Here is a 27,146-nt window from a genome sequence, read left to right as displayed (position 1 = left end):
TCGGCTGTTGTTACAGCAGCAGCAGCGCAGCCCGAACCTGGTGGTAGAGAGAGTTGGTGGTGGTGGGGGGGCAGCACCACGCGCCGGCCACGTGAACCGTCGTCACAAGCCCCGCAGTTTCCTCGCCTTCCCATTGGCCAAACCGGCCCCGCTGATGTAACACCCGGCGCGGCTCTCGCCACCCACCCCACCCACCCCACACGTGGCGGGGCCCCCCACCACCACGTGGATGAGACCCAATGGCAGTGCGCTGTGGGCGAGGCTATAAATGCCGTCGCGTTGGCCGCGGTTCCCGCTTTCGCTTGCCTCCCTCGCACGCAAACGCAACGCCGCTTTAAATCCTTCACCATCACCACCACAGCCACCCCCCCCCCCCCACGTGCAACTCGCGATGACAACGCGCCGGCTGAGCTGCTGCTGCTGCTGCGGGCTGTCGTCATTCACGTGCTGAGCAAAGAGAAGGAAACGAAGGGAGGGAGGGAGGGGGAAGGAAAAATAAATTTACTGTTCGTTCGCATTTAATTTATATTGCAACGGAGCTGCTTGCTCTTGCGGGTGGGGTGGTGTCGTCCGCGTTTATCATTTGCACTTTATTTTTTTTAACGCTGATAGGTATTTATTGCCGCGATATTTATTTATTTAGTGTTTTTATTTTATTGCTCGTCCAGAGATACGGCGCGGTGTGTGTGTATATAAAGAGAGAGAGAGAGTCCAGTTTCGCATTGGTTCGGGGTTGGCACATCAGCTGACAAGACGCATTACGCCGATCACCACGCTGCGGTTCAGTGTAAGTACTGAGTTACAACATCTCGCTCAGATGTTTATACTGTACAGTATATGTTATACATTTAATCGTGCACATTGTTAGTTTGTTGCGAAGTTGAACGATGATGGTGATGATGATTACATGGCATAAATCGTAGGCTATTTGGGGATGCTTCATCTAGCAGTGGATTGACCGCTGTTTGATTACGTTAATTGGAAGCTTACTTTGGTTGATTGGTGATGGGGACAGGTGGAAGGGGGGGGGGTCCGATATTCATCACGAAACCTTTGTGCCGGAGTTAGCAATGCCCTCGTCTTTCCAGAACATCATTAGAATTCGCATCACGCAATCCGAAAAAAAGAACTCTTTCTTATTCACCGGCTGATGTTTCCTAAACGTTCGACGCAATGTGTGGTGAAATTGTCGGGCTCTTTCAACCCAGTAAGTAGACTGTACCCGGCTTGACACGTGTAAGGCGTCCTAAACAAGCTGAGATTGTCACGGAGTTGTTGGGGCAAGCGCTGTTGGCGAGTTGCACCTATGAAGGCCGGCACGGCACACGAGGGAGGTGGGTGGGTGGCCAGCACCACGCCCGACCGCCTTTGTCTCTCGACCGGCGATGTTTACTACACACAGCACCAGGGTACTGCACTGTGGAGGCCCACGAACCGGTTTTCGGATAATCGTCACCGGTGGCCGTGAGCGGGAATCGAACTCGTGGACCGCCGGGGTAGCCGAGAGCGCAGCGCGCTAACCGTTGCGCCACCGCTCCCACGTGCAATGGAACGCCGTGAGTTTAAATCGCATTTCAGAACCGAATTTCAAAATTTAACTTTACGCTTCGCCCGGCACGTCGGTACGCGTTTGGTGCGAGACGTTTCTGGAGGATTTCCACGCCGTTTGATTGTTTTGCTGTGATTGCCAAGAGTGGCGTTTCAACCCAGGGCTTATAATTTCACTCGGGTTGAGCTCGGGAAAATACTGCACGGCTGTTATCCGTGTCGTGCATTTTAACGAGTTTAAATGTTCGCGATCGATATGCAAAATTGAACATACTTTCATGATAGGTAAATTGATATGTGGGAATAAGACCTAAAATCGTTTTTTTTTTAAATACATGCATAAGTAGTCGGCACTGATTATTTTAAAACTAATTTAACTTCAAATACGTACAACATAATTACAGGTTATTTGTCAATCCACTGCTGGATGAAGGCCTCCACCTATGCCATGTCGGTCATGTGGGTTGTTTGGTCATACTTTGAGCTCCTCCGGCGGGCAAGGCTGCGATGGCTGGGTCATGTAGCCCGCATGCCCAGCCACCGCATGCCTAAGCAGCTTTTGTTCGGCCGGATCGAGGGGGCTAAACGGGCGTGGCACGGGCTAGAGAAGAGATGGAGTGATGTGGTACAGGAGGACGTGGAGCTGAGTGGACTTGCCGATGACCGGTACCAGCGGTGTCAAGATCGGCCTTTGTGGAGGAGGTTCGTGAAGGACGCTGCTACTGGCCAGTTGGAGGCAGTCGCCCTCCAACAATAACGGAGGGCGGAGGAGCGACGCTCACAACAACGAGCGGAGCGCCGGGTGGCTAAAGCACAGCCAGATGGCATAGTAGGGGGCACAGGTGGTGCATCAGCCAGTCATCTCAGTCATCTCAGTCAGTCGACCCGTGGCACTTGGGTCTGCCCCGTGACCTCCTGCCAGCGGGCGTTCGACACTTCACGTGGCCTCAAGGTGCACATGGCCTGGCACAAGCGTCGTGGTGACGTCACAGCCACTTAGTGGCGAATGGCGGTTGTTGTTGTTGGTCATACTTCACCATGCTGGTCAATGCGGGTTGATGAAAGGAGAGGAGAGATGGAAGTAAACCAGTTTAGGTAGTAACTGCCACTGATGTTAGCGATGTTAGTGATGTTAGCCGTGGCCGGGAATCAAACTCAGGTGGGTGTGCAGGCGATGTAGCTACCGCAGGGGGCTGCTAGCAAGGGGGGGGGGGCAACAGGTTACAAGGCTATGAAGAGGGGGGGGGGGTGGAGGATTGGACAGGGGAGGGCCCATTTCACTCCTTGCACCGGAGTCCCATGCCAACCACACAAACATTCCCGGACTCCCACTGGCACATCCGAGCCGACGCGGGGGGGGGGGGGGCTTCACAGTACAGGTTGTGCTCCATTGGTTATCTGCCAAACCAAGCAAAAACCAAACAGATATGCTGGTCTCGTATCTGAATGTGGCTTCGGGCCAAGCAGGGCCAGGGATGGTGGTGGTGGGGGGGGCTGATAATGGCCCATTCATTTTTTGTGACGTTAAGTCCGCAACTCTGTGAGAACACAGCATCACCTCATCAGCATCTACACGGGTCTCAAATTGTTAATTGCATGCAAAGTATATCCTTAGTTTTTTCGGTAAAGTCACGTTGAAGGGAAACAACAAAATAATAAAATATATATAAAACAATAAAAAAATTCTCACGTTTCGACCATAACTCAAACGGTCGTCTTCAGGTGTGTTGCTTTGCATAAATTTATTTTTAAACGGCGCAAAATGTTTTTTTATGCAAACCAATACACCTGAAGACGACCGTTTGAGTTATGGTCGAAACGTCGTGAGAATTTTTTTATTGTTTTATATATATTTTATTATTTTGTTGTTTCCCTTCAACGTTACTTTACCGAAAAAACTAAGAATATGAATTACTGCAGTCACAAAAGCTTTGAATCAAAATTTGCATGCAAAGTAGTCGGTGTCACGGCTCGGCTTCTGCAGTGGAAAAACAACCTGGCGTCTCCCCGCTGCGCTTTGACCCTGGCACCCCCAAGTTCGATTCCCGCTCACGGCCAACACCAGTGACGAATATCTGAACCGGTCCTGAGCCTCCCCTAGGTCGACTCGGCCTCACATTAATACCTGGTGCGATGTGTAAACGTCGCCACTGAGGAGACAAAAGGCAGCCAAGGCGTGCTGCTTGGCCATCCCATCCCTTCGTGTGCCACTCCGGGCTTCATAGGTACTCGCTAACAGCACTTGCCCCAACAGTCTGTGAAGGCTATACGGGGGGGGGGGGGGGGTCTTTATCTTTGTTACAGACGACGTCATTTTTTTCAGTGTGCCTTGGGCGGCGAAACTCCGAAGACGACGAGATGTCGACGCTGTACGAGACAAAGGCCATCCTGCGCGGGGCCGACGCCGTGTGCTTCGATGTGGACAGCACTGTCATCACGGACGAGGGCATTGACGAGCTCGCCAAGTTTTGCGGAGTCGGCGACGAGGTCACGGAGTGGTACGTGTGGCCTGGGGCACGTGGGGGAGGAGGGGGGGGGAGAGTCCCACGGCATTCCACAGATTATGCAACCTCAGTCAGAAGTTCAAAGATTACGCATATCCACACTTAATTGTTTGTATTACTCTTACAGCCCTTTGTGAATGCATTGCTGGATGAAGGCTTCCCTTGTACCGTGTCTGACATGGGGATTGTTTAACCATACTTCATCATGCTGGTCAAGCGCGGGTTGAAGGATGGGAGCCCCCATCCTTCAACCCGCGGTTCAGATATCACTCACCACCAATATAATCCGTGACCAGAAAGTGAACTCTGATCGCCGGGTTCATCGCACCGTGCATGAAACCACCGCACCACTGCTCCACCCCACGTTATTATCTGTATACTGCACTGCAATTTGATCTTTAAACATGAACAGGTCACGTATGCATTCTCAGTTTTAAATTAACCCTGTAGGCTACCTGCCTGCCTGGCACCACCACCACCACTATTGTCAGTCAATCTTTGGTGTGTTCGTCCTGTGTTCTCACATTGCAGGACAAAACGGGCCATGGGAGGTGGTGTGTCCTTCCGCACTGCCCTGAGGGAACGGCTGAACATCATCCGGCCAACCTGCGATCAGATAGCGGAGTTGCTGCAAGTGAAGCCCCCACAACTCACACCTGGAATACGGTGAGGACGAGCTTCAGGCATTCAATCCGTGTTTGCTTACAGGCAGTAGTAACATGTGTAACCCATGCAGTGTGAGAGTTATGTTACTTGTTAATAGGCAGGGCTTAATTGCATCCCTGGGTCTTTTCGTGAAAATGTCCCAACACCACTTACAGCACATCCAGTGTACCTCTATGGCTGTGGATCCGAGTTCAATGCCTCCTCCAGTTTGCCAGCGACCCGGCGAATATTCAGTGTGAAATTAATTCCTGTTAACAGGCTGGGCTCTTAACACACTCTGGGTTGCTTATTCATAGCAACTGCATTGGTTTTCACCGTCGTGCTGTATAGTTCTGCAATGTGTTATTTTGGGTTGTACCGCGTATTGTACAAACTCGAAATCACACCGGGGAGATTTATTAGATCACTTTTTTTCTTGCAAGCAGAGCATTACCATTACTTTCATACTTGAATGCACTTAAAATAAGCCTAACACACAGTCCTCATGGTTTTCTTGTATGCGGAGCAGGGAGCTCGTGTCTTGCTTACAGCGGCGAGGGGCCCACATATTTCTCGTGTCTGGCGGATTCCGCTGCTTGGTGGAGATTGTGGGCCAAGAGCTCTCCATCCCACCGGAAGACATCTATGCCAACCGACTCTCGTTCTTTTATAACGGTGGGTTCTAAAGAAAGACTGCCGAGCAGTGTGTCGTATTTGGATAACCTGTTCTCGCTGACACGTCTTTGCCAGACTGACCAACCTGTTGTCCATGCGATATTTCTATATGGAACACATGTATGTATGTTGAACTTCTTTCGCACCGTACGTAGTCAACCGTTGCTTCATCGGAGGTGTGGGGGAAGGACGGCAAACCAAACATAATTGTTAAAAAATGTGTCACGTGGAAATAATACCAATGACCGAATTGCCCAGAATGTGTCGGATCCAGTTAGATCTCAAAAAGTATAGCAGGGTTGTGCCTGGAGTGTTTGGATGGGCAACCACTAAACATTAAAATGTGCTGTAAGTTTCTGTGGGGCGAGGTGCTGAACAGCAGAGGGGAAGTGCAGCAAAATGCACTGTATTGTTAGTGCTGACAAGCGTGATAAAGTATAATAAAAAAAAACTCGCATGACCTGCACAGCGTGGGGAGACCATATTGCAATGGACAAAAGGGGCTGTAAATGTACATGTGCTATAATGCAAAGTTGTTGATATAACATTCAAGTGATGTTTTGTTTGGTAGGCGAATATGCCGGCTTTGATGAATCTCAGCTGACATCCGAGTCGGGAGGGAAGGGCAAAGTAATTGCAGCAATCAAGGCAAAGTACGGCTACAAGCAAGTAGTCATGATTGGTGATGGAGCCACAGATATGGAAGCTTGTCCACCAGCTGTGAGTGTACATTTATTTTCACCTGTTGCTACACCTTAGTCTGTTTTACCCATGATGGTCCACACCGATGCAACGAGTTGATATACAATGTTGCCGTTTTGCGTCCAACAGGGCCCCATCGTTTAGACGCTTTTGCCAATGACATCTGCCAACCCATCAGGATTTAACAAGCATGACTGCTGTTGAGACCCAGAAAATAAAAAAAACGGGTCCAGAGTTTGCTTGCTGAAACAAATGCTGTTGGATAATTATATTAGCCTGGAAAGCCAATTGGCAAATTACAGAAAATATTCTATCTGTATGTGGAGACACATAAACAGAGTTTTGGCTGATATATGCTATTACCCATGATTTTCCACAACGTATGATGTGTATTATTCTTCAAAACACATTTATTCAACCATGGAATTTCGTTTCTGTGTTCATAAAAACTTGCACCTCCTATGCATGTTTAAGTTTGCAACCTTTTTATACATTCCATGCAACCTATAATTTACTAAAATATCATATACTCATTGACGAGCTTTTCCTTTTCTGTGGCCCCAGGATGCATTCATTGGCTTCGGAGGGAATGCAGTTCGATCCCAAGTTCAGGAAAACTCCAAGTGGTTTGTCACCAGCTTCCACGAGCTTTTGCATGAGCTGGAATCTGCAAACGGCTGTATCTAGAAGCTTTTGGTCTGATCGACTGTGTGTCTAGTGCTCAGTTTAGTAAATCTAAGCAGGAATAGAGGTGGCAATCTATACAAGCGACCTTATATGTTCAATGGCAATTACTGAAAATGTACTGTATTGATGGAATAAAACACATTAATGCTTTTTAAATGTGGAACCAATTTTAATTTACAAATGCAATAGCATATGTTTAGTATGTCCTAATTGTGGTAATGGCCAGTGTTGGTATATGGTGCATAGCAACTGCTTACTAATGGATACATTGCTGCATGTTTACGCATTTGTGTAATGATGACAAGAATCATCATGATTTTGTAAAGAAACTTTTGAAAAATATTTAAAAGTAGTTTTTAGATATTTCAAGAAGGGGGGGGGGGATATTTTCTAAAATAAGGGTTCTTGTATTGATTTCCCTTAAGCACAGGGTATGAGAATTCTGTTAAAATGTTATTTTACAACTGTTGCATTTTAATATGATGTTACGTATTGTGGTTTACATTTGCTTTTTCATGTATGACTTGAAAATATCATTTGCAAAGTCTCCTCTGTCCCCAATATTGGTTTCTTGAAGTTAAATAATCTATCTAAATGCATTTTAAGCTATTATTGATTACATTTCATTTGTGAAATTATAACCCTCTACGTACACCTTATGTACACGTGTGGAATGAAAAACAAACAAATGCAGCACTTATGTTCTCTCAGTGTCATAAACGATGATAAAATTTCATTGAGAAACACTATTATTCACCGAGTCTGTCATTTTCTATTGCTCTTGCTGGAATTCTTGCCGCTGGAATTGCGCCCTTCGATGCTGGCGAGCCTTTCAGCCAACTGCTGTTCGCTCTGCTTCATCTGTTCGGCGATGGTGGCATGCACATGGGAAAGCTGTGCTGAGAGCTCCTGCTGAATGTAGCTCTTCAGATCAGTCTTTTCCTCTAAACCCGACGCGCACACACACACACACGTAATACAGTGCACAGATTATATGCGTATTGGCCATGAACTAAAACTTGATTGTGGCGACATGACAGTCTGGCAGTCTGGCACAAATGCAGCAATTCAGCCATCTGGCGTTCACTGTAAGATTAGCTGTGGCGAAATCACTTGCGGTGCAGGTTTCCCATCTGCGTTAATGCGCTTTGTATGAAAGCTGTAACGGACCAACCAACAGCAACGGACATGTTTTACCTTCTACAGAGGATGCAGGTTGTTCGGGAACTTCATTGGCAATGACAGCTGGAGGCCCTTGTTCCATACAGCCCGTGTCTTGGCTTACTTTGTCCCCTTCATTGTCACCCCCTTCATTGGCATCCGCTTTTATCAAAACAAAGCAACAAGTCACGTATTATTACTTTACAGTAATTGTGCTACATTTAACAACACACGTGTGCATTGCATGTACAAAAGCTCCCACCATTATCCAGACCACCAGCTCAAAAGAACTGAATGTGTGGCCATTTTATCATTTATACCACCAACCAGAATAGTCTACGAGCTTTGTAAATGCAGTGCGCACACCTTTGTGTGTTGTTAAATGTATTTTATTCCAGCCTGAATTACGTTTTATGCTGTGATGGGTTTCCTCATCAATTACAAATTCGAAAGAAAAATGCCGTTTGGTAAAATATTAACTGACCCAGTTAAAGCTCGTGTGTGTGTGTGTGTGTAAAGCAGTAATGGAGAGACAGGAACACATGGATTTGAGAACAAATCTCAAATCGGAGGAACTGACTTATGTAAGTGGGCTTGAGTGGGACACATCTCAATCAGGGAACATGGACAACACTCGTGTAGCATGTGGGTGGGTGTATTGAGCAGTGGATAGACTGACCGATGAGGAATGTAGGCCATTCCAAAATAAAGGAAACTTACCGTCTGGAGAGGATGGGGATTCTTCATCCAGGCCCGTGTACGAGATCGATAAATCTAAACGCACCTGCACAAAAGTTACGTGTAAACATTCAGACATCTCAATATATATAAAAGGCAAAGTTGTGATTATGTCTATTCAAAATGTTTCGCGTACTTCCCGACATGCAACAAACTTGAAATTTGCCATGTGGGTACTTTCCAGACTATATTGGTGGGGGGGAGCTCAATAATGCATATATTTTTTTGCACGGCAAGTGAGATGTGACGTCAAATCTGTCATGTGACCCGCGTTTGATTCCCACTCACGGCCACCACCGGTGACGATTATTTCAACCGGTCCTGGGCCTCCCCTAGGTCGACTCAGCCTCAAACCAGTAACTGCTGTGGTGTGTAAACATCGCCACTGGGGAGACAAAGGCGGCCGGGCGTGGTGCTGTCACCCACCCCCTCGTCTATATATATAAAAGGGACATTTGTAAAAGTGTGTCTGTTTGAAATGTTAAGCATACTTCCCAACATGCAACAAATTTGAAATTTGGCATGTGGGTAGCTTCCAGACTGTACACAATGCAAAAAGTATATAAATAGACTTTTGTATTTTTTTTGGGTGGGGGGGGGGAATGACCACGAAGTGTGTGGCGTCAACCCACATACAGGGCTGGCGAAAATCGATAACCGGTGAGTGTGGTATCGATTAAACGGGAATAGGCAGATTCTAAAGAAATCTACAACCTTCGATTGCTTTGCGCGATTTAAAGAATCGAATCTCTGGCGCGCGAGCGTTAAGTTTTTTTTTCCACCGCGCGTCGGCTTTCATTTTATTTTTAATTAATGACGTAATGATCAAAGTTTTCTTTTCATTTGTATATGTTATGTTTTTAAGTTTTCAGAAGTTTTAAAATATATTTTGCCCCCGGGCAACGCTGGATATTTCCCGCTAGTTTTTACATATTTTCAACCATATTCTTGGTTCTTTCGGTAAAGTCACGTAGAAGGGAAACAATAAAATAATAAAAATATAAAACAATAAATTCTCACGACGTTTCGACTGCAACACAAGCAATCGTCATCAGGTGTGAAAACCACAGCAAGAAATTTTGAAAAAAAGTGGAGTTTTTGTTTAATGTTAGCACCACGGAGAGCGATTTGGCAGTTTGTTCAGATGGACGAGTCCATCTTATGTTCAGAAAAGAGGAGGGGGGAGACGAAAATAATGGATGCAGTCTGAAAGCCACCTTAAGCGTGAACAATAAATTAAGACCCGAAATGGTTTATCAAATCCTTCCAATGATTGCTAAGCCAGAATCCATCTTCTCGGTTGAAATTGTCTCTGTGTTTGTATATGTGGATAGCCTCATGAACTAATCTCTCATGGTAGCCAGATGGCTTGCAAAGAACCTCTGTCTTGGAGAAGTCAATGTCATGTGAGCCTACTGAATTATAACAGTGATCTGCCACGGCCGAGGTGTTAGTCCTACCGTGTTTTAGGTCTGCTTTGTGTTCACGAATGCGGTCCGAGACATGTCGTTTGGTTTCTCCAATGTACTACATAGAGGCAACTTAGTTTGTAGATGCCAGGGTACTGTATGTCCGGAATCACATCTTTTACAGACGGAACCAGATCACGGATTTTATGTAATGCGTTGAATCGGACCTGGATCTTGTGTTTATTCAAGATTTTGGAGATCTTTTTTGTGATCCCCGCAATGTAGGGTAAAGTGAAAGGCTCCTCAAGAGGGTCCTTCTTCATGGTAGGAGTGATAGCTTTGCAGATTGTGTAGTCGGAGTAACCATTAGCCTTAAGAGCTTGGTGTACATACTTGAGTTCACTGGCTATGTGTTCCTGGTCAGATATGCATTGGGCTCTATGGTGCAGAGTCTTGATGAGGGAATTCTTCTGGGATGGATGGTGGTGGGAATCCGGTTTCAGGTAAGCATCTGTATGGGTAGCTTTCCTGTAGACAGAGTGGCTCATTGAACCATCAGGTCTCTTTTTTATTAGGACTACACAATCTGCAAAGCTATCACTCCTACCATGAAGAAGGACCCTCTTGAGCCTTTCAAGACCATCACTTTACCCTACATTGCGGGGATCACAAACAAGATCTCCAAAATCTTGAATAAACACAAGATCCAGGTCCGATTCAACGCATTACATAAAATCCGTGATCTGGTTCCGTCTGTAAAAGATGTGATTCCGGACATACAGTACCCTGGCGTCTACAAACTAAGTTGCCTCTGTGGTAGTAGTTACATTGGAGACACCACACGACATGTCTCGGACTGCATTCGTGAACACAAAGCAGACCTAAAACACGGTGGGACCAACACCTCGGCCGTGGCAGATCACTGTTATAATTCAGTAGGCTCACATGACATTGACTTCTCCAAGACAGAGGTTCTTTGCAAGCCATCTGGCTACCATGAGAGATTCGTTCATGAGGCCATCCACATATACAAACACAGAGACAATTTCTGCCGAGAAGATGATTCTGGCTTAGCAATCATTGAAAGGATTTGATAAACCATTTCGGGTCTTAATTGATTGTTCACGCTTATGGTGGCTTTCAGACCGCATCCATTATTTTTGTCTCCCCCCTCCTCTTTTCCAAACATAGATGAACTCGTCCATCTGAATAACTGCCAAATCGCTCTCCGTGGTGCTAACGTTTAAAAAAAAAACGCCACTTTTTTCTAATTTTCTTGCTGTGATTTTCACACCTGATGACGATTGCTTGTGTTGCAGTCGAAACGTCGTGATAATTTTATTGTTTTATATTTTTATTATTTTATTGTTTCCCTTCTACGTGACTTTACCGAAAGAACCAAGAATACGAATCCCTGCAGTCACGAAAGCTTTAAATCAATATTTTCAACCAATCGATGCATTTTATTTTGCAGCTTACCGTTGGGGTGAAGACATACTTGTAGAGTTTATAGTGTCGAAAGTAAGTGTTTACAACATAATCCATGATCAGTTTCACCTCTTCGGCATTGAATAAATCGATGCTAAATGGAGGTCTCTGTAAGAAAACGTGGAACGATGGTTAATTTATGCTGTTATTTTGGGACCAAACGTTTAATGAATAAGCGTTCAATCTTTAGGGGTGCTCAATTACTGGAAGAACACAGCGTCAAGAATAAGGCTTACTCTGACTGCATGGCATAACACGAGCTCCCTGAAGTATGAGAAGCACTGCTCCAAATTCCCCAGTGGAGTCTCTGAAAATTGAAATTACGTAACTTAATAAAAAAATGAATCGCAGCTTCCAACAAATGGGTCATTCATTTCAAAAAGGTGTGTACAGAACTAAGGTCCATAACTATCGTGTTAACTCTTCATAGTGAACAAGACCAATGTGTTTCTAAAAAAAGACTGGTGGTTACATAAGCACCAAGAAATGTACGTTGCAATAAGTGTGTTTTGGTCCAAGTAGAAAAAAATGTGGACTCACCAGTGCAGACCTCATGTGTCCGCTTGACTATTGTGAACAAAACGGACGTTTGTTCCTTGTTAAAGTTGTGCTCACGTGCAAACTGCACCGTGTAGAAATACAAATCCAACTCAACTTGGGTCCTCTCTTCATCCATGTGCTGCCTCAGACCTAGGACATTTGACAGTGTCCTGTGGAAGTGTATCCCAAAAAAAATTGGTATCATGCCACGTGCATTCAGCATCATCAGCAGTTGTAATCCGCTGCTGTATAAAAGCCTCCCCAAGTCGTCGCCATCTCTCATGATGTAACAAACCATCGAGGACCTGCACACGAGCTGATTTCAACGCTTTATCTTTTTGGTGGACGCAATTGGACACGTCCCAGTCCTTGTCTGCCACTATAACTAACAAAAACCCATCATGCATCATCCATTCAAGTGACTTGTCTTGCACAAACCCACGTACTCTACTGTCTTAACAATTTAAATTATATTATTGGTTCTTTCGGTAAAGTCACGTAGAAGGGAAATAATAAAATAATACGGATAAAACAATACAATTCTCACACCTGATCATGATTGCTTGTGTTGCAATCAAAACGTCGTGAGAATTTTATAGTTTTATCTGTATTATTTTATTATTTCCCTGTGAGAATTATATAGTTAAATTTTTATTATTTTATTATTTCCCTTCTACGTGACTTTACCGAAAGAACCAAGAATATGAATCCCTGCAGTCACGAAAGCTTTAAATCGAAGTTTGAATGATGTTATTGGTCAATACAACTGGTGAATAAATTGCCCTACTTGCTAGCAGGTCAAATTGTATGTCATCACATTTCCAAGCGTGATAGTAGCTAAGCACAGAAATACTTCTGTCGTTTCAGCCTTGGGCAGGGCAACACACAATGATTATCTCACACAGCAATGTGGAAAGAAAGGCTTACTCGCGTAACTGATGGGCTGTCACCGCTTGCTCCAAAAGGTCCATGTTATTCACGGTCAAGTCGGCCCTGGTGAGAGCAGAAGAGAATCACACTGCATATAATAGCAGCTCCAATTAACAATGTATATATTGTTGATAAGCAAATCACAAGAAACATGCTATTGCAGTCACAGCTACAGTGGGTATCCGTCAACTATAGCATGAACAGAGTCAGGTCTGAAATATCAAAATGTATTCTTCACTTATGAAACATGCGTTATTTTGAGAAAAGACTTACCATAAGCAAATGCGAGCTTTGTGCTTCTTTGGCTTAACATGAAGAAAAGAAACACAATTAGTGCATTCTCATGGACATTATTTGACCATACTTCCCCATGCTGGTCAGCGTGAGTTGAAGGTGTGTGAGGGGCCCAGGATCAATTCAGACATCGCTCGTCCCTGTTGTCCGTGGCCAACAATCTAACTCAGGTATTCAGATTTACACTGCAGGTGTGCCAACCACTGTGCCACCTCTACACCCTGTATTCTCATATAAGAACATCTAATGTGACTTGATATTTAAACCAATGTAGCACTCATTGTTTCAATTAAATCATGGGCAGGTTTCTTTACTGCCTGTGTGATGTGAGTTTGAAGCCAGCAGCAGCATGGTTAAACTCTATTCAGTAACATTGGAGTTTGGAGGGGGATAAGTATTGGTAACCCACCTCTACCAATTTAAATTAGTTTATCAAACTGGTTCTAAGTATTGTAAGTACATGACGCCTCAATTTGTATCGAACAACCAGTCGAATGGCAATTGATTTTGCTGCATAAGCCGTAGACCCAATGAATTCGTCATTAACCGCTCTCCTGCCAAGGGTCTGGTCCTTTGTTGGGATTTACTACTATAATGAGCCAAGAATGTGTGTAACGCGTGTGACGTCACTCCACATGCCCCCCCCCCCTCGTCATTAATATTCATGAACGGGTGGATTTTTACACTCACGCAGAAGCTCGGGCAGAAAATGTTTTTTCGGAAATTCGCTATAAGTTTGACGTTTCTTCATTGAAAGTAAATCTAATAAATAATTCTACACTGCAACAAAGTGGATATGGTGTTTTTCTTTCTTCAGCACTTGAGACAAAAGGAAAGCATGCTTCTACGTTATGGTAAAATAGATATTTCTCGGTGATTTTCCAGATATTGTTATCGAATTCCAATTTATTTCAACCCCAGAGACCGAAAGCAGAAGAGAATAAAGTATCAGAGCAGTGAATTTGAACAAATTGAAGGTCAGTTATATACAGTGCTACAATGACATTAAGTTGTTTTATGACATACTTTTGTGCAAGCATCACTGCCATTAATAGTGCTACAGTGAACTGCAGCGACGTGTTTGATGACATACTTTCTTTCGTGCAAGATTCACTGCCATTAAATTTACACACAAGATGAAACTCTGCTCAATTTTTTGCGCAAAAATTACAGCTTTCGTCAGAGGACGGGCAAACAAGCTAGTGCTAAATAAACAAAAAAGCAATGCATCCTTAACAACACACGGGAAGCAAAGGAATGGATGAGCAATGATCATGCAAAGCAGGTACAGTATATCCAGCTTTCGGTTGCTACCTGTCCAAAATCGGCATCGTAGAATCAGAATCTTTCATTAGACTGGAGGAATCCGATGAGCTATAAAGCTCTTTTTCACATATGTCCAGCAAGTTGTTAGGGTGGCAACGAATTAATTTGTACCGATACTTGGTCATATCGTATTAAACGTTATCTGAGTGCAATATATTTCACAGCTATGATGTACCTACGCTCACTGAAAAATGTCCGGGTTTTGGTCTGTGGTGGAAAAAAAAGGTGTTGTTCAACCCTCATCTAGATGATTCCATCAGTCTGCAGTTGGAATGTCGTTCTCTCTCCTGCTGCTCCAAATTCTGACGAATGTTGATCCTGATGGTCTGTATTACTGAATCCACGCCTTTATTAAACTACTTGCTAAGCCTTTACCTCTTCTCACCCGCCTACGATTCACGAATGCCTCACGATGCAATGTCTTCGATGCTATTCTCATTTGCACTTCAGCAGATCCCTCTTCAAATGAGTATCTACGCGTTGTCAAAAACTATGTTACTTAGCCGGTGTCTCACATTTCCTACATTTGGACGCTCGATAAGGTACAAATCCGTTGCCAACATTGTGGGCAGTTCAGCAAAATCCACTGTTGTACTGCACTATGCCCCCAGCGTCTATGTCCCCCCCACCACCTTCACACTGACCAACGTGGCGTGCAGGTACAAATAGCCCCTTGCCAATCCACTGCTGGATTGAAGGCTTCCCAACACCTGTGAGGGTTACCTGACCATACTTCACCACGCTGGTTAGTTGGAAGAGGAGGGGGGGGGGTGATGGCGGGGGCCCTGGGAGCATAGATGTACATAACAATATATAACAAAATATTTTCCTGTCAATGCCCTTCCATCCACTGGCTATCCAGCCTCATTCCCGCTTAGCTTTCGAGGTCTGAAATTGGTACAGGGTGGTGGTCCAGATGTCTTGTGACTCCCCCACCCCTCCCTCACCAATGAATTGCTCCTTCACATATTCATTTCTGTTTTTTTCATAAACCTTACTTTTAAAACGAATACATTTACTTTAAGATAATTAAATAGGAGGGGGGGGGTCGCAAGACATCTGGACCACCCCCCCTCAAGTACAGTACACAAGATGTCGGTTTATGTTTTGATTTAAAGCTTTCGTGACTGCAGTAATTCATATTCTTAGCTCTTTCGGTAAAGTCACGTTGAAGGGAAACAATAAAATAATAAAAACATATATAAAACAATACAAATTCTCAACGTGACTTTACCGAAAGAGCTAATAATATGTCGGTTTATATTTACAACTGTGATTTGGAGTTGGCAGAGCTACATTAAAAAAATTTTGTTATAAATAAATAAGTTTTATTTTAAACAAGTCCAACTTAACCTTTGCAAAAGGGCGCAACGCTGCACGGTCTCCCCAAAGAGAAATTTAATCGCCGCCGCCCTCCCACAACCACCACGGCCTCTTTCTTACATAACGCGCATCGCAGCGAAAGGCCGTCATACAGTGCGAGGGTTTATCTCTCTCTCTCTTTTACCTGTTTAATTTTTGCACTCATCGTGCAGGCTCGTTGTACGCACGTGCTAACGTTTAATCGGCTTTGACGACGAGGACGACGAAGACGACGACTACGAGGAGCGTCCTCGGCTTCACAACCACGCCGGTTTAAGTCGAATAAAACTACAAAATATAATCCGCGGCGGGCGTTTGGAATTGCCCCCCGCCTCCCAGAGTCGCCGTCGCTACGGCAACGGGGTTCGCGACCCGTCGCCACGTGTTGCCAGATGAGAGGGGTTACAACAAACAAAAAAAACCTCTAGATTTTTTGCGTGTTTGTGTGTGTGTTTGTAAAAAGAAATAAACTTCGGCATAATTTTTCTACGATCAAATAATATTCGTGATATTTATTTTCTGGGCACCTGGACACGCGGGCGGGGTTACGTCCGCTCGGCTGGCCTGGGAACGCCTGCGAATTCCCCAGGAAGAGCTAGAGTTTGTGTATAGTAGTGTATAGTGTAGTGTATAGTAGTGTATATTGTAGTGTATAGTGTAGTGTAGTAGTGTATAGTAATGTAGAGTTAGAGTCCGTGTATAGCAGTGTATAGTTTAGTGGATAGTAGTGTATAGTGTAGTAGTGTATAGTGCAGTAGTGTATAGTGTAGTGTACAGTGTAGTGTAATGTATAGTAGTGCATAATGTAGTGTATAGTAGTGTATAGTGTAGTGTATCGTGTAGTGTATAGTAGTGCATAATGTAGTGTATAATAGTGTAGTGTATAGTAGTGTAAAGTATAGTGTAAAGTGTAGTGTATAGTAGTGTATAGTGTAGTGTATGTAGTAATGTATACAGTAGTGTTATAGTGTAGTGTATAGTGTAGTGTGTGTAGTAATGTATACTGTAGTGTATAGTGTCATAGTGTAGTGTATAGTGTAGTGTATAGTAGTGTATAGTGTAGTGTGTGTAGTAATGTGTAGTGTATAGTGTCATAGTGTAGTGTATAGTGTAGTGTATAGTAACGCACACAGCTAGAGTCTGTGGCCAGGGAAAGGAAGGTCTGGACCGCCCTACTCGACACACTGCCGCTGCGACCCTCCCCGGGACAAGCGGAATGAGAAACGAACGAGGGGACGAATCTGCATTTATACCGGAGAAATCCGATGAGCTGCAAAGCTCTCTTTCACGGATCTCCACTCGGGTGCGGGTCACAGAACGTTACGACAACAAACAATACAAAAAAATACGATAAGAAGTGCAAAGTATAGGAAAAGCAAACAAATCACTTGAAAAAAAGAATGTGTAGTGGCATGGCGCTGGCTGCTGGCGAAAAAGGGGATCTGCGGCAGTCCTGACGTCAGCAGGCCACGTGATGGACACGAGACGGGGATCTAGGGGCACACCAGGAACCCGTCAGTAGGTTCCAGAAGGGGGGCGTGGCCGGGGGCGGAGCAAGGCCACGCTGGGGGTATAGGAGGGGCGCCCCCCCCCCCCCCCCACTTTGGGGGACCTCGGGGCGGTTTGCTGGAGTGGGATATCGTCGTGATCTTCAAGATCGTCGTTATCTTCAAGATCGTCATCGTCGCTGCCGTATTCACTCGATATAGCGCTGCTCGTGTTTTTTTTTGTTTTTTTGTTTGTTTGTTGTGGTTGCACCCGATTCAAGAGCTGAATGGCTTACAGGGCTATACCAATATAAACTGAACTGAACTGCTAGATAGTTGTTGGCTGTTTCGGTTCAGCGCCGGCAGTGTTGGGCGGTTAGTGTTGTGTATAGGGTAGCAACAGTAATAGTGTGTACCCACGTGGTGTTGTGTATAGGGTAGCAACAGTAATAGTGTGTACCCATGTGGTGTTGTGTATAGGGTAGCAACAGTGATAGTGTGTACCCACGTGGTGTTGTGTATAGGGTAGCAACAGTAATAGTGTGTACCCACGTGGTGTTGTGTATAGGGTAGCAACAGTAATAGTGTGTACCCACGTAGTGTTGTGTATAGGGTAGCAACAGTAATAGTGTGTACCCACGTGGTGTTGTGTATAGGGTAGCAACAGTAATAGTGTGTACCCACGTAGTGTTGTGTATAGGGTAGCAACAGTAATAGTGTGTACCCACGTGGTGTTGTGTATAGGGTAGTAATAGTGTGTACCCACGTAGTGTTGTGTATAGGCTAGCAACAGTGATAGTGTGTACCCACGTAATGTTGTGTATAGGCTAGCAACAGTGACAGTGTGTACCCACGTAGTGTTGTGTATAGGCTAGCAACAGTAATAGTGTGTACCCACGTAGTGTTGTGTATAGGCTAGCAACAGTAATAGTGTGTACCCACGTGGTGTGTATATAGTAGCAACAGTAATAGTGTGTACCCACGTGGTGTTGCGTATAGGGTAGCAACAGTAATAGTGTGTACCCACGTGGTGTTGTGTATAGGGTAGCAACAGTAATAGTGTGTACCCACGTGGTGTTGTGTATAGGGTAGCAACAGTAATAGTGTGTACCCACGTGGTGTTGTGTATAGGGTAGCAACAGTGATAGCGTGTACCCACGTAGTGTTGTGTATAGGGTAGCAACAGTAATAGTGTGTACCCACGTAGTGTTGTGTATAGGTTAGCAACAGTAATAGTGTGTACCCACGTGGTGTTGTGTATAGGGTAGTAATAGTGTGTACCCACGTAGTGTTGTGTATAGGCTAGCAACAGTAATAGTGTGTACCCACGTGGTGTTGTGTATAGGCTAGCAACAGTAATAGTGTGTACCCACGTGGTGTTGTGTATAGGCTAGCAACAGTAACAGTGTGTACCCACGTAGTGTTGTGTATAGGCTAGCAACAGTAATAGTGTGTACCCACGTAGGGTGTGTATAGGGTAGCAACAGTAATAGTGTGTACCCACGTAGTGTCGTGTATAGGGTAGCAACAGTAATAGTGTGTACCCACGTAGTGTTGTGTATAGGGTAGCAACAGTAATAGTGTGTACCCACGTAGTGTTGTGTATAGGGTAGCAACAGTAATAGTGTGTACCCAGGTAGAGTTGTGTATAGGGTAGCAACAGTGATAGTGTGTACCCACGTAGTGTTGTGTATAGGGTAGCAACAGTAATAGTGTGTACCCACGTAGTGTTGTGTATAGGCTAGCAACAGTAATAGTGTGTACCCAGGTAGAGTTGTGCATTATCCCGATGGTGTTCGTTCAATAAAAGAAGTGCCTCCAAGTATTACTGCCTACGAGTTAGTCTCTACAAATGTATACGAATAAAACTAAACAATTTTTGGTTATTTTACCAGGTAAAGCCCATTAAGCTGTTAACTTATTTCTCAGAAGCAATCCTGGCCACAAATAATAGCTCAAGAAAGTGGCTTATCATGTGGAAATGTAGAGGAGCGAAATCGTCCAAATTGATGTTTCTAAAATGTGATTTAGATAGATTTAACACAACAAAATATAGCTTTGGTTTAATTGAGAACCATTAAAAATAACTAATTTGAGGAATGGGCGAAAACCCCTTCCAGCAATGTCTCGTCCACCAAGCATCCCTTAACCAGTTTAATGCCATTAACCCCTTGCCTGTGTTGCCCCAATTCACGCCTTCTCGAGCACGCTGTTAATGGCTAATATCTCTGAGACAACTAGAGATAACAATTGGACTGTGACACGGGGTGTGGTGGGGAAAAAAATCCCTCCACAATTTAAATTTGTACTTTATTATACCTTTTTTTGGCCATTGAGTGCAACAACCCACGAAGTGATTTGATACCAAGATGTTCCTAGCATCATAAAGAAACCTCCACCCCACAACTTACGTGCGGAACGTGCACGAATAAACTCGACAAGCCCGGTAGTGCCACACATGACCTAACTAGAAGTGTAAATGTGCAGCCCTGAAGTGGCTTGCTTGCGGCACTGCTGGTAGAAGGGTCTCCTCTGGAGAGAGCTCTGGATAAGTCACCCCTTTTGGAGTTTTTGGCCTACTCTTTTCCACGCCGGCTGTTTTTCTTGTCTTCTTTCGTATGGCATTGTGAAACGCGACAGTTTTTATTTTTTTCTCAATGATCTTCATAAATAAAATGCTGCAAAGGTTCCTCATCCCGTGCAATGATGTGGGGTTGACGCAGTGCGGATTTCAGCGATACCGCCAGGCTTTTCATGAGTGGAGCATTAATCGTTGATGTGCTCGATGGTTTAGACTTCACAGTCGCAGTTGGGTGATTCTCTGATGTTCCATTCATGGAACGTGTACAGCTCATCTGCCGTGTTGTGTTCCAGCGCAGTTCAGCGTAGTCCATAGTCGTCGCGGAAGAGAGAATCCCGGTACTTCCACCGTCGGATCGTGAATGATGTTTTTTGTTTGTTTTCCACGTCCATAGCCGCCCATGATTCAGACCACCGAGGTGGCGGTGTCTTTATTTTCGGCTGCTAGAACGGAGGCGCGCATCCAGAACGGTTTCCTCGATTTTAGCCTTGGGCGTGGGGGTTCATTTAGATCTTGATGGAGCGGCAGAGTGAAGTTTTTCATTATCTTATTGTAATCCTCCCCCATCACACTCTCATCAATATACACTGACCTGCTTGGTGTAGTGGGGTTAAATAATCCTCTTAGCTCACAAAGCGTTGGGAGGCCTTCATCCAGCAGTGGATTGACAAATCTGACTGCGCATTTCGCATAGTTTCCATGTTTACAAAGCTTTTCGAATCATTTCAATTTAACCAACGTGTACAGACTCATGGGGTTGAATTATGATATGAAAACACACTAGAAAGGGCTTTAAACTAAATTCCTATATTAAATGTAATATTATTTTTTGTCTGGTATTATTACTTATTAATCACATTTATGAGCCATGTATTTATGATTTACAATTAGCTTATTTTAGGTTAGATCGTGTAGGTACAATGTCAGTTTAAAAAAGAATACTTTTTATTGGTTGTGAAAGCATACGTAATAAAATAATTTATTACGCTATCTTGTTACAAATGTGGAAGTTTTTCAAACGTAGATAAAATTAAATAGCACTGCATTTGTAAATTCAGACGAGGGAGCTATCAAGATTTTTTTTTATTGGAATAGTTTTTGTTCACAGAGGTGACGATTTTACAGGTTTTGTGACATTGTTATCGTAAAGTTTATTTCTTCCAAGTTGTGATTTTATCAATAGATTACTTTATCTCTTTCTTATCTCACGCGTGACGAATGTAATGTTTTTAATACCCCTGTTCTAGTCGGTGACTTTGAGACTAAAAGAAGAGATGATTTGTACTTTGCACGTGGGCCCAGAGTGTCAGGGGGCCAAGATGTGACCAAAAATAATTTTCTTGGAAGGAGGCGACATTTTTTTAAAAATAAAAGTTCATGGATACAAATTCTCATTTTAGGCACGCTTGTATTTGTATCTAAAATCATCTGCTTATTTTCAGAATAGACAACTTGGCAGTGTTAAATTTTCGACTCGGCAGAAGCAGATTTTCACACCACATTCTGCAATTAGGAAACATGCTGGATGGGCAATAGCCGTGGTACGGTGGTACAGAAGCACGCGGCGCGATCGACCGAGCCACCCCAGTTAGATTTCTGGTCATGTCTAAAATCAGTGGCATCTTACGTCAGAACCATTCCTGAACCTCCCTTCCACTTCACCTACCCACACTGACCAGGGTGATGAAGCAGAGAAACCCATGATCGACATGACCTTCGTAGGTGCATTAAGACTGGATTTTTTGTTTAACAAGGCAATTTACAGTATTGCAGAGACCTTGATATGTGTGTATGATGTTTGTTTGATTCACAGAGAGTCTGAGGATCAAACTCCTCCATAATTAGTCAACTTTCCCTCTGATAAAAAAAAGTTGCAACTTTTAAACGTATTGACGCTCAAATAACCCAACTACAGTCCATCCTAAAATGTTGTCAAAATTATTTCTCCAGTTTGACGAGGTTTGATTCTTTAGATGCAGACAATGTAGCTAAATAGATTAAAAAGCGAATTACCGGAAAAATAGAAACTGTGGCCTACAGCCCGTGACTTTATATCATAAGGCACACAGTCACTTAAGGCCTACCAATTTAATCTTAACCCAACTCTTCTCTTTCAGCTGTCTTACTGTAAAGATATGATCACGACAACCTCTCCCGATATAAATCCACACTGAATGTCCCTTAACAGGTTTTTTTATGTGATTCGTTATCCTATTGAGCAATATTTTGGCAAATGCCTTAACTGAAATGCCAGATCAGACTTATTCCACTGCACTTCTTCCAATCCTCATTCCTATGTAGTAGTAATCATTATTGCCATCGGTCATAACATATATCAATTAATCATATTAACATTTTCAAAACGCACGATGAATACGTTTTAAAAACATGGCAAGGGATAATTTTGATTTGCAGATGAAGCTCAGATTGTGGTGGATACTAATAAGCAACAATATCCAAGTGACGTACTATATGCACTGTAGCGTGGGTAGAGCGACACCTGGTGGATAAAGTGTCCACTACAAAAGTTACAACTGCACCAAGGCCCGTTCGTTGGCTTCAATCACTTTTCATCAGTCGAAAAGTAAAATTTTATTATCGCGTCATTCATTAAAACAGCATCCCATAACGCTCTACACGAATTACATATGAGGATCAAATCCCATATACAGCCACTACCAAGCGAATGAAAACCTTACTACCAAGGGAAAAAAAAATCATAAATGAATAAACAAACACTGTAAAGAAATGGCACCAAAACGAAAAAAAGCACTAACAACGCAAAAGTTATCGCAGCAGAGAAATGTGTCCATTTGGTCTACACATCCCAGAGCACAATTCCAACTTCTCAACAAAAACGCCAGGAAACCTTCTCAGGAGAGGCGTCGGAGTACCAAAAAGTATTGGTTCAATACTAGTAGAGTACAATTGGGCGTTGGGGGTCACGGGCTTTCCAAAAAGCATACGGGGGTGAGAGAGTAGAATTACATGACAGACAAAAGCAGATAATCATTTTACCCATTTTGTTTTAAAGTGTGTTTAGCTCTACATTTCTATGCACTATTACACTATACACTACTATAAACTACACTTCTATCCACAGACTCTAGCTATACACTACACTATACACTACTATACACCACTATACACTATACGTTGACCGTGTCATGCCCCCCACCTCTAAGTTTTTAGACTGCACCCCAATTTGATTTTGAGGCACAGTTAATAGGAAAAGCCGATTCGAGTGTCGGGGGGGGGGGGGGGATAAAAATAGTTCCTTATGTGATTTTTTGCAAAATATAAATTCCAACTGTGTTGCTGGCAATGTAATATGACCTTCGTGAAAGTTTCTTATGCCCATAATCAACAGCATCTATGGGATACGCAGGGTAGCATGTGAGTGTTGCTTCTCTATGGAAATTGGTATACTTCATAAGAACTGTTACATTTTGTCCGTACTCGAACAATGATAAGTACAAGTTTACAGACATGTTTTTTTTTATCAGTGGTCAATCATAAACATGGGCCACTGTTGGACGAAAGTTTCCCTAATCCGCTGCCATATCTCACGATCCTGTGATGCAACAATCCACCCAGCACCACCAAGTGCCGGATTATCCGAGGAGCAAAAGTAGCTACACATGCTCCGGGCCCCGCACTTTCAAGGGCTTTCAAGCTGTCAATTCCGGTTGAGTGATTCCGCACTTGCTCTATTACCATAGTACTATACTGCCTTCCATTTTTATGATCAACCGGCTGTATAGCAAATGAAAAAATACAATTACTTTACTATGCAAGTTCAACATTGTGTTTTAATATTAATGTTTTTAAAAAAAAAATTAGGGTCCCTTTATAACATTTGCCGCAGGCTCCGCACTAGCTTAAGCCAGCACTGGGGACCTACACATCAGCTGCTTTCATCGCTCCATCTCCACGGTAGATGTCCGCTATCCCACTTGCGAAATCCTTATTTATCTGACGCTAGCCGGGCAAGATTTCACACGCTCTTCAGGTGGTGGCGCAATCTGGCCCCGGCACAACCGCTGACGTTATCAACGACCAGCGTCGCGGAGTTGATGCCGAAGATTTTCCAAAAAACCGTGGAGAGAGTTGGGCATCAGGCAGGAACGTACCACGGGCATACCATCCTCACGCTCACGGGGTAGTTGAGCGTGCGAACCGGACGCTAGCGGGTAAAAACTGAGAATAAGTAATATTTAAAAAAAAACTTATTTTTAAAACACGCTTTTATGAAATGTACTAGTAATGGCAGAATTCCACGACTCCAGGAACTGGCCCCGAAGCTTGCCATAACGTAAGCGACATTGGGGATTTACAGCCAACGTCAGTTTACCGTGGACAATTAGACCCAAGCCGAAACATAACATATGAAAAATATTGTTTAAAAAAAAAAATATTTTTTATGATTGAATATAGTATTGTCATCAGTATGACATAAGTATACAAAGTTTGCAGTCGATATCACATTGGGAAGTGGGTTAAAATTGAGTTACAAGATTTGAGGATACAACAACGACAACAACAGGCAGAGTGAGTTAATTCTAGATTGGAAGTTTTCGTGACTGCAATGATCCATACTCTTTGGTTCTTTCGGTAAAGTCACGTAGGTAAAAATAAAAAAAAATAAAGTTAATCAAATCACGACGTTTCGGAGGCAACACAAGCATAAGCATATTTTTGCTGTGCTAGTTACACCTAATGACGGAAGCGTGTAAAAATGGTAGCGACGTAAACATGGTAACAGGACTGGGACGACCACTTCTCCCCTATGTCATGTCCATCTACCACACGTGTATGTTAGTGTTAGAGACGTCTGTAAGAGTTCTTCCTAACGCCTGTGGTCAGTGTGACCAGACAGAAGCGAGATGCTTCGCCGTGCCACTGGCTCATTGTGTAAAAACGAGCGCCGCTGGATGCGATGGTTTTCTTGTAGAAAAGGGGAAACTTCAGTTCAATAATATCATTTTTTTTATATATAGCGTCATTCATGCAATTGCATCCCACAACGCTGCACATCAATTATCCAATTTCGGACACAGATAATACAAAAAAACTCCACTACTTAGCAAAAATATAACATTTTTAATACATAACGATAAAAATACACGTAAGAAAAGAAATTGAAATAAATAAATCCGTTTGGTGCAATACCGTCACCTGATGGCCGAGCAGTTTTATAGCAGCGGTGGCTAGGAGATGTTAACTCCCTCGCCTGGTATGCAGAGGGTCGTGGGTTCAATCCCGACCTGACGCCTGCTGCTGTATATTTGGAGTTTGCGTGTCTCTCTCTCTCTCTTCTCCCCGTGGTCTCGTGGATTTTTCTCCAAGTCCTCGGGGTTTTCTCTCCACATTTAGAATCAAAGTGCGTTTAGTGATTTTAGCTGCTATCAATGTCCAAGTGATGAAAAGCCACTTCGTTGAGCTATAATCTGTGGCCAGGTCGCTTCTGAAAAATAGCTACATAGCTCACTGGGCCTTACCTGGTAAAATAAAAATTGTCGTGAGAATTTTATTGTTTTATATTTTTATTATGTTATTGTTTCCTTCTACGTGACTTTACCGAAAGAACCAAGAATATGAATCCCTACAGTCACGAAAGTTTAAAATAAAAAATGTATAAGAGTTGTTTATAGAAACTTAAGTTTAAATTTCGAAGTTTGTTGCAAAAGCGCCACGCAGTCGCCTAGATTATTTGGCTTCTGTAAATTTACACGTCAGCCACAAAGTTGAGCTGGCATTTGTAGGCCAGGTCGCTTCTGAAAAAGAGCTACAGTATATAGATAGCTCAGTGGGCCTTACCTGGTAAAATTAAAATAGTTTAAGAGTTTAGTTTATAGAAACGTCAGTTTGGTGGTCTAAAAGCACCACCTCGTGGCCTAGATGGGAAGTGGCATAATTGTTTACATTTCCTCCACGGAACTTCGCACGACTGTCTTGTTTTTGTTATTTTTTGTTGTTGTAACGTTCTTTCAGTTTCCGTTTAATTTATTTGGTATAGCCCTGTGAGCCATTCGGCTCTTGAATATGGTGCAACCGCAACAAACAAGAAGATGAACAAGAAACATCTTAGAGTGACTACGCGCAAATAGAAAAATCCAGGAAAGAACAGCAAAGTCTTCCAGAAAAAGCACCGTATATCAACGTTGTGTGCAAAAATCCCAGTGGGATGCAAGTCAAAAAATAACAACCATGAGACAATTTAGATTAAGGTTATCAGTCTAACTCTGTACTACAACAAATATGGCTAAACCAAAAAACTTTTCTAAATCACCAAAATAAAGCTATAAAAGCAATGTAACAGTGATCATAGGAACTGTGATTGAAATTTTACAATAAACGATATACATAACATGTACTACCAAACTTTGCAGCCATAGCTGGCTGCATGAGTCACTCCATAACATAACAGCAAGAGTATCAGTAGGAGTATCAAAATTTTTCGCCCCTACTGGACATCAGTGAAAAAGAGCTTTATAGCTCATCGGATTCCTCCGGTATAAATAAATATTCAGATTCTGGTTGTGGAGACACTGAGAGGGAGAATTCCCCAGCGTTGTGGAGCGGCGATGCAAGCTCATCCGGCAAGGGGCCAAGCCACGACATTAGAATCAGAATTTTTATTTAATACGGGAGTAATCCGATGAGCCATGAAGCTCTTTTTCACAGATGTCCAGAAGGATGCGGGGGGGGGGGTCACAGAACGTTACAACAAACGATACAAAAACGCGATAGGAGCGCATAGCAAAGGCAAACACATCACTTGTTTTTTTTTTAATCTTTCCAGATAAAGCCCCACTGAGCTGTTCACTTATTTTTTCGAAGTGGCCTGGCCACAAATGATAGCTCAACTCTGTGGCTTCTTATCACGTGGACATTTTTATGGCAGCAAAATAATAACGGCACGGCTGCCGTGTCACTGGGGGCGCTCAACGCAGCAGGGACCAAGGATGCAACCCCCCAAGGAAATGGTGAGGTTCTGCTGTGAGTGTTAATCCCGTGACCATCATCACCACCACCACCACCGTTGCCATTATCACAAATTCACATG

At 43.6% G+C, this 27,146-nt stretch overlaps 2 protein-coding genes across 2 annotated transcripts; one reads left to right on the top strand and one right to left on the bottom strand.

Annotated features, from left to right (window-relative positions):
* The first annotated feature begins 286 nt into the window (after nt 1-286).
* On the top strand, nt 287-7,510 carry PSPH (phosphoserine phosphatase). Its single transcript, XM_032967804.2, has 6 exons — nt 287-787; nt 3,872-4,046; nt 4,584-4,718; nt 5,227-5,372; nt 5,944-6,092; nt 6,639-7,510. The coding sequence occupies exons 2-6, from the start codon at nt 3,907-3,909 to the stop codon at nt 6,759-6,761; spliced, it is 693 nt and encodes a 230-aa protein (XP_032823695.1). The 5' UTR covers nt 287-787; nt 3,872-3,906; the 3' UTR covers nt 6,762-7,510.
* On the bottom strand, nt 6,463-16,334 carry CFAP119 (cilia and flagella associated protein 119). The gene is made up of 9 exons (XM_032967802.2): nt 16,155-16,334; nt 13,301-13,332; nt 13,025-13,090; nt 12,098-12,267; nt 11,794-11,864; nt 11,549-11,665; nt 8,643-8,706; nt 7,959-8,084; nt 6,463-7,705 (listed from the first exon to the last, which is right to left on the bottom strand). Exons 1-9 carry the CDS (start codon nt 16,173-16,175, stop codon nt 7,527-7,529), a joined length of 846 nt encoding a protein of 281 aa, XP_032823693.2. The 5' UTR covers nt 16,176-16,334; the 3' UTR covers nt 6,463-7,526.
* Nucleotides 16,335-27,146: the final 10,812 nt, after the last annotated feature.

The sequence above is a fragment of the Petromyzon marinus genome, chromosome 38 (assembly GCF_048934315.1).
Source record: "Petromyzon marinus isolate PM22_M1 ecotype Great Lakes invasive population chromosome 38, UKy_Petmar_22M1.pri1.0, whole genome shotgun sequence".
NCBI lineage: Eukaryota > Metazoa > Chordata > Hyperoartia > Petromyzontiformes > Petromyzontidae > Petromyzon > Petromyzon marinus.
This window is presented reverse-complemented; position numbering and strand designations above follow the sequence as displayed.